The 13,188-nt window shown below is 45.0% G+C and overlaps 1 protein-coding gene across 1 annotated transcript in view; it reads right to left on the bottom strand.

Moving 5' to 3' along the window:
• Nucleotides 1-3,022: 3,022 nt before the first annotated feature.
• The window catches only part of HACD2 (3-hydroxyacyl-CoA dehydratase 2), a 98,037-nt gene continuing 87,871 nt past the window's right edge, over nt 3,023-13,188 (bottom strand). The window contains exons 6-7 of the mRNA XM_037132286.2: nt 12,729-12,907; nt 3,023-6,032 (exon numbers count right to left, since the gene is read on the bottom strand). Coding sequence (XP_036988181.1) covers nt 5,950-6,032; nt 12,729-12,907 — 262 coding nt within the window. The 3' untranslated portion in view covers nt 3,023-5,949. The remainder of the gene's footprint in view (nt 6,033-12,728; nt 12,908-13,188) is intronic.

The raw sequence follows: 13,188 nt of genomic DNA on the forward strand, positions 1-13,188 counted from the left end.
ATGAGACTCCGGCTGGGGCTGCTGCCACCTGGGTTCTCAACCTAATAATCCATTTGCCCACCTCTGTTGCCCCTCTGGATGGGCCAGCATTCCCCAGGGAAGGCTGCTAGATTCATACTTTTCAGCCTTAGCCCTAAAGATGTTTCGAGAATAAAGGTCACAAGTAGCTTTTGAAAATCCTGCATTAGCATCCTTCCTGCCCCTCCCCATTCACAAACTGCACTCATATGCAAAAGTCTGGAAAGTCTACCAGGAGAGAAAAACCTTAATTTTGTGTCACCTTTTTCAACCACAGAACGCCCTTCCCCTAACATACCTGTATTTCCATCAGTGCTCAGAACTGATCTTCCGTGCATTTCACTCTGACATACACTAGTTTGTTATACAGGGTCTGGCACAAATAACACTCGTTTTTATTACAGTCTTAAGCATGTGATTCTGTAACACAGCGTCACACTCAAGCACACCATGTGACATTTTAGGTGAGATGTTCAAATTAAAACTATAAATGACGACACCTGCATTATCACCCTCCCAACCTCATCGTGAGGGCGTTGCTTCTGCCGGACCTGTGTAAACAAACCACCAGAGATAGACCATTACTATTGGCCTGCACAACAGACTAGTGTGGTTGTTGAGGACATTAGCTGATTTACACGTGCTTTTGGTTATCTACTTGGTATGTCCAAAATTGGTGTCATTTAAACAGCTCTCTTAAGGGAGACTTTAAGCCTGTTAAAGTGAGAATAATCCATGGCATGAATAGAAGCATTTTAAATCTGTGAGAAAACCCACAGTCCGAGAGTCAAGTTAATTCACACCCACGGAGTGTATTGGATATGCTGCAGACAAGCATTCTCAGGGCCAGACGTGGCCTTATAAGGTGGCTTGACATTTTCTCATGGCCCAGGCTACCCTCCAAAAATATCCAGAGACAGAAGAAGAGTGGGAACTGACCTCCCCAAACGTTTCGAAGAATAACAAGTAGGCTCTCTGTTAAACAAGAGCAGTAACACCTGCCTTCCGACTGGCTCCCGAAGCCCTGCGCATTTCAAAACCGAGCAGGTTGCAGGTCCAGGTTGCAGGTCCGTGCTGGGGGAGGGCTGGTAGCAGGCAGTAAGGAGATGGAGCGGCCCAGCACACGTCCAAGCCGGTCTGTTTGCTTTAAAAAAGTTTTATTTCCTGTGCCCCTCCAGAATATGCTGAGATCTGACTGCCTTTACTTTATATGGACAATAGAGACCCATAACTAAATTTCCTTAGTGTGTCTTTCCGCCCCTTTCGTATCCGTATCTTTGGCCGAAGCTGTTTCCCACACTCCTTTTATTCCCAGGGCCCCAGATCACTAGTGAGGTGCTGCCCCCCAGCGGGCAGCCGGGATACAACAGGGGAGGCACAAATGACGGTTGGGCTTTAACCGAGGATAGCATCTGGAAACGTGTTTGGATTGCACTCACCAAGGTCAAAGACAGCTTGCGAGAGAGCTGCCCCGGTAATGTCTATGTGCTGGAATTAGTGAGCAGAGTACAATGTCCAAATATTAAAGAGATTTATGAAATGGGTACTTATGTACAAAGCTTCTCACATTTTGTTTTTGCGCATCAAATGAGACTTTTAGAGTGAATTGCTGTTTGTGGGAAAACATTATTTTTAGTAATGAGACCTACCCCTGAGGGGTCTGTCTCTAAATTTGAAAAAAAAAGGGAGATTAAACACCTCACAGGTCTAAAAGAAAGTTGTCAAAACCCCCGCACAGCTCTCTTCTAACTAGTTCTCAGCTGCAGGCCGTGGAATGTTAATAGGTACGGCTATCTTTGGTAATGGTTGCTTAGAACAGTTTCTTCACCACTAAACTCTATGACAATGAGCCAGTCTACTTGTAAGGCTGGGATTAAAAAAAATAACAAGAACTTGCAAAGCTAGTCTTCCTTCTTGTTAAAGGCAGCGGAGCAGCACAGTGGTATTTTGGGAACGCTGTGTGAACAGCGAGTCTCTCAGTCACACTGACGGTGGTTCCTCAGGCTGGGCTCCTGTTAACACAGTGCACGTCACTGCCGCCAAACATGACAATGACAGATTAGAAAGCCCTGGTGTCCACTGCCACCCTCAGCTTGTAGAAGTGGTATTTTCTGGGTTGCCTCTACTATTAACTTGACCATCTGGCCATCATTTTCAGTTGCAATAATTTTATTTTTCTTTTCATAAATCTCAAACAGATTAGGCTCTGTGTGGGAGAGGTAGTTATAACTCTAACCACTGTGCTGGTAACATCTAAGCCGTGATTAGACGGCATTTAGAAAGAAAATGTTCCCCTTTGGGATCCAAATCACACTCGTGGACACCAGGGACCGTTAACCGTGAAGAAGCCCCGTAGACGCATGTGGGGGTCACCTCACCGCTGCAGGCAAATGACAAAAACCAACCAAAGAGATAACGAGAAAGTGCCCAGCACCGGGGACAGCAGCACTTTCATTTTGAGGTGAAGAATTTTGGGGTCTAGCACCCGCAGGTCCCAAGTGGCCGGACTGAGTTTCCTGTGGTGTCCTCACCACAACCTCAAGTGCTCGAAGCTGCATCTGGGATTGTTCTGCGTGTGGGGGCATTTTGGGGAGGAGGTTCTTAACCCCTTGACCAGGTAGCCGAACATATGACGAACATGGCTGGGCAACAGTATTTCCCCTTTCAACTTATGTTCGAACAATTAGATTAAAAAGAAAAAAAAACCATTGTAAGACAAGGGTCCTCGATCTTTTACTGACGCATTTCTTAGATTTCCTGCTCATCACATGAGGAATCCCTCTTGTCCCTCTGAAGACTGGCAGGAAGAATGACTTTTTGGAAACCTCTTAATATAATCTTTCTACTCTTCCTGCAAGTGCAGAACCCCTATGGGTAGCAGAAACACATTTTAACGCTGTCAAAGAAAGAGCTGGAATCTGTAGAGAACTGAAATTCTTCCATATTCCTACAATGCCACTTTCAGGCCAATTTGATGTGAAAAAAATCACTAAGACTCAACTGGTCAGTATTTCAGATCCAGGCAGAGCACACACCAGTTTATTTTGAAATGCAACACAGATCAGTATTTTATGAATACAACTTATTACTGTTAACATTATCAGGTAAAAACAGCTTCCAAATGCATGCATAGAAAGTTAAGCATAGTCTTTGAATGCCTTATTTCTAAATATACAAAAAATCCATTTAAATTATAGAATTTTAGTGAATCAAAGACCTATAAAATTACAATTTTGGTTTTCACAACATAGAAAAAATACAAAAATGACTGTATATACGGCTGTATAAATTTTTACCTAAATTTCCAAGGAGCAGTATGTACTGATTTTGATGCTTTATAATGTTTTATCTGAAACTCAGAATTGCAAATAATTCATAGGCTGTATCGCATAAATGCCAACCTTTTATCACAAACGAACAACCAAAAGCGCAAGTGGAAATGAGGGCAGCACCTCGTCCCAGCCTCTTTAACGCTAGGTCTTCTGCAGGGAGTTCACTTCAGAGGAACCCTGTCTGGGAGGACAGTTCTTCCTCCCACGACTAACCAACTCTCCATGGTGCCTTTGATAACTGCCTTTGCAGCTCGTGTTAAAAGAAAATCCCCAACCTTAGCAAACAGAACACAGCAGTATGCAAATCAGCAGCTGTGCCTGCAAAGCACTGCTGCACACCTCACAGAATTCTCTGCCAGAAGGTGGTTCCCAAAGGGGGGGGGGCTCTGAAACATCCCCTGGGGGCGCATCCAGGCAGATGATGTCTTTGTGCCCTGAAATGAACACGCGGTCTGACAAAATAACCACCAATTCCACCTTCTTCATTCATACTTTATAAACAGAAGGGACATTTGGTGGGGTTAGATGGTCTCACTTCATAAAAGGATGCCACCACTTCAAAGGAAGAATTAATTTATGTTGGAGCTAAAGAGACCAGTTATTGAGAAAGGTGACCGAAGGACATGGTGGTATGTCTTACTTATCTGCCATGGCATTTTAGATGTTTGATGTACAAAAATAACAGTGGGGCTGAGGCCCTTTTTGGGGAAGGAGTTGTTGGCTGTGCTCTTGTTGCCGAAGCTCAGTCGGATGCAACACCACCGTCTACAACCGGCTGTTTCTGTAAACGGTGACAAACTGTAAGAGAGGCCTGACCAAAACCAATCCGGGGAGCTTGAAAAACCTGCAGTTTTTATCCCACCCTCTACTATTTCAAAAACAATGAAAAAAATCTTACCCAAATTAATAATAAGTCTAATACAACCTAAACTGATTCTATTTTACAGTAGAAATACATTTTGGAAAATAAAAAGAGGAAAACCATGAAATAGAATCTTTTCCACATATTTTATCAAGTACCAGAACAGATTCTGATCTCAACACACCCAAGGTGAGTGCTGACTTTAAGAAGCAGAAGTTTAAGGTTCAATTTCAAAAATAACTGACTACGTGTCTGCCTGCACCAACTACACTTCAGTGTATGTTTTCTCTCATTTCGATACTGATGTTCAAGCCTCTATGAAAATAAGGAATTAGAAAATTAAGTTTCCCATTATTTCACTCTCCTGATATTAGCAATTATATTGTGAATAACTACTCTGTAAACTAGACTTTTAAAGATCAACCAATTTAAAAGGAAAAAAGGGCTCTACAAAGAATATCCTGTGTTTAAAATCTAATGCACATTTAAACTTGGGCCTCACATTTTCACCAACCTCTCCTTGAAGAGTCGTAAATGCACAGCTGAGCAACTGAACGGTATGAAGACATGATGTTAATTAGACAATGTTCATCTGACCGAAGCATTTCTTAGCTGCCCAGCACATGGGACAGCACCGCTGTAGCTCAGGACTGCCCAGCCAGGCATCTCACTGCCTCGGGACGTGTGAGATGGTGGGAATCAGAGAGGGCCACGATTAGGGAAAATTCCTGAACAGAAGAGTTTCATGAAAATTAGAAAGTAAAATGATAAGGGTGTAAAGACCTATTCCTGAATGTTCTTCTGGACTACATTTCTAAAGCAACATCTTCCATGCATTTCAATAACAGCTTCTCTATTCCTGTGCCTACATGGGTTTGGGGTCCATAAATGAGAACAGTGATTGGCAAATGCATTCCTTAGAGGGGTTCTGAGAACGGTACTGTGAAAGGCACCCGTCACTTACTAGCGATGCAACTTGCCCTTTCTGAGAACTGTCATAGTGTGAAAACAGGAGTGAGGCCGAGCCCCAGATAAGGTAGGTTCTCTACGGTGTACACATACTGACTACATTCAAGCATGTTTCTCAGTGGCAGGCAGTAATGTCTCAACTGAAAACACACAAAAGGGTCCTGGCTGTTTTCTGATTATGAGCACTAGCCCAAAGCTTCGCAAACACACAACTGTACATTTCACTCACTAGATATGAGGGGAAAGGTCGTAGCCGTAACCTCAGAGCATTCCGGAGAACAAAGTTTGCTGCTTCAAAAATACGAATAGTTTCCAGCATGCAGTCGGGCACTTTGGAAGGGAGCAACGCTACACACACCACGACCTGGAACGAAGCCCCACTGCGAGCCGGGCGTCGGCGGGGACGCCGGCACTCAGACCGCTGCTCTCAGGGCGTGTGGTTACGGGTCTGCATTTATCAGATGCATGACGGGAGCAGGAGGACAGAAATGCCGAACCCTTTCTAGTGCCACAGTACGTGTTGGGAACTCCTGGTTGAAAAAGCATGCCTAATGGACTGGCCAGGGTGCTTTAGGTAAGAGCCTTTTTTTTTTTTTTAATTTTATAAAATCCCAGGTCTGTGTGACACTGGATTTTGGTTTTTGTTTTGTTTTGTTTAGTATTTTAAAAATAGTTCTTATTTTCTATGAAACGTATTGGGAACTCAAAAAGTCTGCAGCATTTTTGTCATTGAAAAGTTTGTTTGTGGAGAGGTTCAGGAAACAGGAACTATTCAAATTTCTTGTGTTCTTCAGTATGAGAAAGGACCTTTCTTCTCTGGTGTATCATGTGGAAATATAACTGGGGAAAAACTGGAAGAAAAGAAAGAATTGGTTAAGGAGATCATTTAAAACTGCATGTTCTATCTAAAGCACAGGGACGTAAAGCCCTCTATAGCTTTCTGATACTTTATCATCCAGCAACCAAGGAAGGTACCAGGTGGGCCGGGGGAAAGCAAAGAGAAACACGAAGAGACCTACCTTCTCCTGCATTAGCCCGGTGTGGCAGACGCTATCATTACCAGTCAAGGTGCCACAGAGCTGCCACATAACATTCTTCACACTCTTATTACCTTTACATTCATTCTCTGATTTCACAACAGGCACGTGAAGAAGTCTAGTGATGGAGTTATTATCCTTATTTCAGAGGAGGAATTCAAGTCCTAGAAAATGTAGGCGACCTGTCTGGGGTTTCATCGCAAATCACTGACCAGCTTTTCGGCTCCCAAGAAAGCTTGTTCTTTGAGTGGGAAGGAGTGCTAATACATTTGATCTGAATACCACTAAGCCAAGTTTAAATGTAGAAAAAGTCTTCATTAAAAGAGCCAGCGGCTGGTGTGGCTCAGTGGATTGAGTGTTGATTTGCAAACCGAAAGGTCACTGGTTCGATTCCCAGTCAGAGCACACGACTGGATTGTGGCCAGGTCCTGGGTTGGGGGCGTGTGGGAGGAAACCAACGGATGTTTGTTTACCTCTGTGTCTCTTTCCCTTCCCCTCTCTAAAAATAAATAAGTAAAATCTTAAAAAAAAAAAGATAGTATCTCAGGAACCGAAGATTCTGTCCTTGGTCATTTATAGATTACTTTTCTTTAAAAAAAATTTTTTTTTGAGAGAGAAACAGGGTAAGGCAGGGAGAAAGGGGAGAGAAACATCAATGTGTTGTTGCCTCTCACATGCCCCCCACAGGGCACCTGGCCTACAGGCATGTGCCCCCACTGGGGATTGAACTGGTGACTTTCCAGTTTGCAGTCCAGGCGCTTGATCCACTCTGAGTCACACCAGCCAGGGCTGTAGATTATTTTTATAAGTAATAGTTCTCAGTCCTGGCCAGTGTGGCTCAGCGGGTTGAAATGTTGTCCTGTACACCATTCAATTCTTGGTCAGGGCACATGCCTGGGCCGCAGGTCCGATCCCAGTGAGGGCGTGTACAAGAGGCAGCTAATCAGTGTTTCTCTCCCTCCCTTCCCCCCTCTCTCTAGAATCAACAGGCATTTCACAGGATGAGGATAAAAAAAGTAATGGTTCTCAAACGAACTGGATGGTACGGCCTCCCTGGGGAGTATTTGGAAATGGCAGGGGCAGCTCCTGGGGGCAGGTGACTGGCATCCAGCACAGGGGCAGGACTGCTGAACCCTGCAGTGTGTGACGACCCTCCACAACTAAGCACTATTCCATCCAAGCGCTTGGAGTGTCCTCCTGGGAAATGCCGGTTTAAACTATCTGGTCATCACGAAGTTACTGTAAACCGGGGGGCTCGATTACCATGTAAACAACTCCAGTGAGATGGTCCTGGGGGTACGCTATCCTTCCTATCCTCCCCTTCTCCACAGGTCCAGTCTCTACATTTTAGACAATAACCTATATTTTGGGGGAGGTAATTTTCACCACGGCTAACTCTGAGAGTTTCTTCGTTTTTTAATGGCCTCCAAGTTGGCAACATTTCAGATAATGCTCCCCAAGTATTCCAAGACACCAGTGGGTTTGGGCACAGACCCGACCAACTGCAGAGGGGGCTCCGATGGCGAGCAGGGCTGCCAACGCCCCACTCACTGCGCGCAGGCAGAAAGTCATGCACAGAGAAGGCCCGGCTTGTGCATGAAATTCAACAGTGAGAGAACTATTTTGGTTTGAGAGCTAGAAAATTTGACAAGCTCTATAATCTAAAAACTGGAAGTAAAGATATAATTAAACCATAAGGAATGCTAATTGTAATCATTTAAAAATGTGGGGCCAGTCACATTTCCATAGATGTGTTTTAATAAAGGGAAACGTTGTGGCTAAGCAAGCTAAGGGCTTTTCCTCCAGCCGCATTCGATTACCACACCCCTTCAGGCTGCTGCAACCTCACCGCCAGGGCGGAGGGCGGAGGGCGGAGGGCGCTCGGGGCCCAGCAGCCATTCATTAGGCCTGCAGTGCGGTGAGAGCAGGATGGCCGAGCACACCATCACCTTCGTCCCAGTGGGCAAGACTCTACTGGCTGCCAGAGTTGGACGTCAGAACCAGAGGGCAAATGTGGCCCTTTCATTCTTTAACATCTTCCAGAGGTTTCTTAGTGAGTAGGAAAAGAAATGTGTGTTGTGGCGGGGAGGGGGTGGCAGGGAAATGGGGTGACTCTGGCTGAAGGTTCTTTATAGCTCTCGCAGTGACTTCTTGGTGACTAGAACTTGGATGACGCTGTCTCCAGTTGAATTACCCACATGTTTAGGCTGAACCCGGCTATAATGGCTGAAGCAATTCTGGATTTGTGGCTACTATTTTTACCTACATCGGGCTATAATGAAGACTAACCCTAAGAAGGTCTCAGCTTGACAACAGGCTATTCAGAATTTGACCTTCTGCTCCCCCAGGTCGGGACCCACCAAATGGAGATGGCTGCTGTACAATGAGAGTGCGCCCTGGTGTGCTGGGGTGGGTGTGGGGGCTTGTGGTGCTGCTGAGCCCACCTTCCTGTAAGGTGTGAGCAGCTGGAACTGCTCTCCTGGGCTAAGTTTCACTCTCAGTTCCTCTAGAACCAGGTGAGGCTATGCTTACCGACGACCTGGAGTGCCAGGCTTCTTGGGGCCCTCACCCTACACCATTGTTTCTCAGCCTTTTTTTAACCCCCTCTAGAACTAATTTTCACCAGCGTGGGGAGGGAACCTGTCAGTAGGACTCAGACATCTACTACGCCCTGCAGTCACTGCACATGGCAACATGGAGGGGAGGAACATCTTGCAAAGGACTCCAAGCATCCCCACCCACCAATATTCCTGGGGCCGGGGCTCATGGGCCACAGTTTGGGCTTCGTGGCATCACTGCAGATAGGTCAGGTGTTGCTATATATACAAGTAAATGTACACATACAGAAATGCACACATGTGCACGCACACACACATATGAGGTCTGTCTGGAAAAAGTCCAGCCCTTGTTAATATAAGGAGAATGGTTTGCGTGACGTTGATGTGACCTGGAAGCCAAGGAGAGTGGACTGGAATTTGCATGTGTGAATAATGACGACTTCACTGTACTAGTCAGTGGGGGTGGTAGACGCCATTGAGTGAGCATGTGTACTGTGTGGCTCTTGCATTTAAAATGACTGAGCGAGTACGGCAATGAATCTGCATCCAATTTTGTGTTATGTCTGAACGTTCCTCTGTGGAAACTATTCAGGTGATTCAGAGGCTGCGGCTGTGGGCACCTGGTGACTGGCAGCTTCATCGCAACAACACACCAGCTCACACATCGTGTCTTGTGCAGAGATTTTTGGTGAAACATCAAATCTCTCAGGTGACATAGCCCCCCTACAACCCAGATTTGGTACCCTACAACTTCTGGTTTTTCCAAAAACTAAAATCACCTTTGAAAGGGAAGAGATTTTAGACTGTTGATGAGATTCAGGAAAATAAGACGGGGCAGCTGATGGTAACTGGGAGAACTGTGTGAGGTCCCAAGGTGCCTACTCTGAAAGGGACTGAGGTGTCATTGTCCTTTGTACAATGTTTCTTGTATCTTATATCTTCAATAAATATCTCTATTTTTCATATCACATGGCTGGATGCCTTCTAGACAGACTTCCCATTTAATAAGATTAAAAGAAACTTAAGCTGTAGAAAGAAACCAAATTTGATAAAGAAGACATGTCAATAGCAACCCCTCCTAATCCTGCATTTCTTGTAATAAATACAAAATGTTGGAAAGATGCAAATGTACAGTTGGCTGGGAATGAACTGTACAAACTGCCCTCAATACTATCACCTAAACCACTGAAAACATCCAGGGCAACTGGCCCAGGCCAGAAACAAAGTGAGCGCCAGCCTCACTCTGACCTCACCTGACCTATCTGCAGTGAGGCCATGAAGCCCAAACTGTGGCCCATGAGCCCCGGCCCCAGGAATATTGGTGGGTGGGATGCTTGGAGTCCTTTGCAAGATGTTCCTCCCCTCCATGTTGCCATGTGCAGTGACTGCAGGGCGTAGTAGATGTCTGAGTCCTACTGACAGGTTCCCTCCCCACACTGGTGAAAACTAGTTATAGAGGGGGGTTAAAAAAAAGACCCAGCAGACATGATGGTGTGTATAGCAGGAGATCCGTCTGGGCTGCCATCTTGAGCTGGGTCGGAAGTCAGAGATTTCAAGAAAATCTTCTAATCTTTATTTGAAATAAATCCTTTTCCATTGTCTACAAAACTTAAGCTGCCTTAAAAAGGAGAAAGACTATAAACTTTAACCAAGCCAAATTCTTTTAACAAAAGAAGGCTGAAAAAGGAAGGGGGAAGGAACTGAGGTAAAGAAAGCAGACTTTTTAAGAAATCTGCCCGGACAGTAGGCTGGGAGCTGTGTTTTCTCTTCTAGCTCTTTTAAAGCCGAGAAGGAAACCCCCAGAGAACGAGGCTGGTTTTCCTTCAGGAATCCAGTCACTGGGGAGGGCCGTCTGTGCCTGACCGGGCCCCTCCTCCGTGTCACGAGGTCTGCGGGCAGAGGAAGGGACTGGGAGGTGCACACGGCCTCCGGTCGCCCTGGAGAGACGTCCAGGGACGGAGCTCCTCGTTCTCAGACAGACTGGAGATCCTGGTCAACCCTCAGGTTTCCGTCACGGTGGCAGCGTTTTGTTAGTGGTTTGATTTCACGAAACCCTCCTCGACCCTTTCCTAGTCACTCAAAATGGCACCTATCTTCTATGTAATCAAGAACTTAGCCCTGGCTGGTGTAGCTCAGTGGATTGAGCGTGGGCCTGCGAACCAGTTGATCGCGGTTCAATTCCCAGTCAGGGCACATTTGTGGGTTGCAGGCCAGTTCCCAGCAGGGGCCAGTTCCCAGCAGGGGGTGCACCAGAAGCAACCATACATTGATATTTCTCTCCCTCTCTCCTTCCCTTCCCCTCTAAAGATAAATAAAATCTTAAAAAAAAAAAAAAAAAAAAAAAGAACTTATGTTGAATTAAAGTAAATCTTGTGGCGCCCACTGACCAGGATAATGTGTTATTCCAGTGTGGCGAGACTGCAGCTAAGAATTGTTGCTCGAGAGACTTGAAGATGAAACTCTCACAGAACAGTATTAGGTAAGAAAACTACTAAGTTAATTTTTGTTACCCAAATTTTGACTCTTTCGTATTTATCTGTTTGGTAATCAACTACCTTTTACATTTGAGAGACGACCTTTAGCCCCCAGAGTCTCAGCACCGGAGAGGAGGGCCTGGTAATTAAACAGAGTGGGAAATGAACCACGGAGCAGAGCTGGGTCCGAGATCAACATTCACATGAAATCTGGATGTAGTGGGTTTGTTTAAAACTTACCCATGGGTTATATTTTTTATCTCTATTTTCTCAACTTAGTTTAGTATTCTTTTTTAAAAAGATTTTCTTTTTTAGAGAGAAAGGACAGAAGGGAAAAAGAAAGGGAGGGAAACATTGATGTGAGTGAGAAACATTGATTGGTTGCCTCTCACACGCCCCCAAATAGGGACCTGGCCCACAACCCAGGCATGTGCCCTGACTGGGAATCGAACTAGCAACCTTTCGGTTTACAGGCCAGCTCTCAATCCACTGAGACACACCAGCTAGGGATGGACGTAGGGTTTTTTCACAATGCATGAAATACAGTTTCCCACAGAAGGACACAGACATGTTGCTCCTGATTGTTAGGAAGATTCACGCGGTTTGCGCTGTAGGCTAAAGGAAAGCCCAACCCTCTTGTCTGAGTTTTACCTGAGGTGAAGGGGAGAATGTAGCACCTTACAGGCTAAAATGACATTCAGAGCCATAATGACTACAGGAATAGCTAAAGGAGTAAAAACATATGTTCTTGGGTAGAAGAACAGCCTTTTGGAGACGTGAAAACCAACACAAGATTTCAAATGAACATCAGAATTCAAGAAAAGCCTCAGCAAACAGGACTCATTTCACAGAAGCCTCAGGCATGCGTTTTTCGGTCTGTCATCAAGTGCGCAGACAGGCACGTTGACCACGCAACGGGGCCCTGCAGCAGGACCGCTGAGACACCGGACGCCACCCTGGAGAACCCCACGTTCTGTTCAGAGGGTGCGAGTGCTTCTAAACCAGAGCGGAAGAGGTATAGAAAATAAATAAGTTAATCTATTTTATTTTGTTATTTGTTTCCAGTTAACTACTGATTCCTTAAAAATGAAATAACTGTCCATTTTGATACAGTAAAGATGCAAAAAATCTCTTTACAATGTTTTTCCAATGCTATTAATAAGCAGTTTTTGAGAATCAGAAAAAGTCAAGGTAAGGCTTTCGCGGCTGTTTTTGGTTTTCCACTCAGTGCTTTTCCCCAACAGACGGTTCCCTGCCCTGGCATCCACTGTTTCAAACCCACACACACTGAGAAGGGCTGCATTTTGGCAGCTGTACAGAGAACGATTCATCTTTCTATGATTACTACCAGAGAAAATTCCTAATAAACTAGGTGTATATTTACCTGGATGTGGTGTAAAAACAACCAAAGGCTTTTCCCTCTAGCTATTGTAGAGCCTACTTTTAAAACGTAAACACGGGCACAATGGTTTACTTACGTGGAATGTAGGAGATCATTATCAGAATCAGGAATGCGTAATAGTCAAAGGAGAAGTTGTACTTGTTCGGTAGGCTGATGGAGTACAGGCCCGCCTGTCTGACGAAGGGCAGAGCCGCGTATATGGTGAGCAGCTCTCCTGACACCCCCATTGGGTACAGAACAATGAAAAGCGTGTACCTGAAACAAAACAAGAGTACTCATTACCGAGCCTTGAAGCCAACTTCAGTAGAAAGATGCACTCCCACCCTTCTAATCAATACCTCTCTTTAGAAAACTATCGTCTACACATTTTCCTGTTTACCCATTGTTTATAAGTTCAGGTTTTACAAGCCAGTTTTTGGAAGGGGCCTATAGCAGGTATATTTCTGAATGTTCTAAAATAAAATAAATGTGTTCCGGTCAGACTCAAAATTTGATCGGACTCAATAAATGACTCTTCAAAACGACTCCCTAAAATC

This window comes from Artibeus jamaicensis, unplaced genomic scaffold (genome assembly GCF_021234435.1).
Source record: "Artibeus jamaicensis isolate MK-2021 breed Jamaican fruit bat unplaced genomic scaffold, CSHL_Jam_final contig_3126, whole genome shotgun sequence".
Classification (NCBI taxonomy): Eukaryota; Metazoa; Chordata; class Mammalia; order Chiroptera; family Phyllostomidae; genus Artibeus; species Artibeus jamaicensis.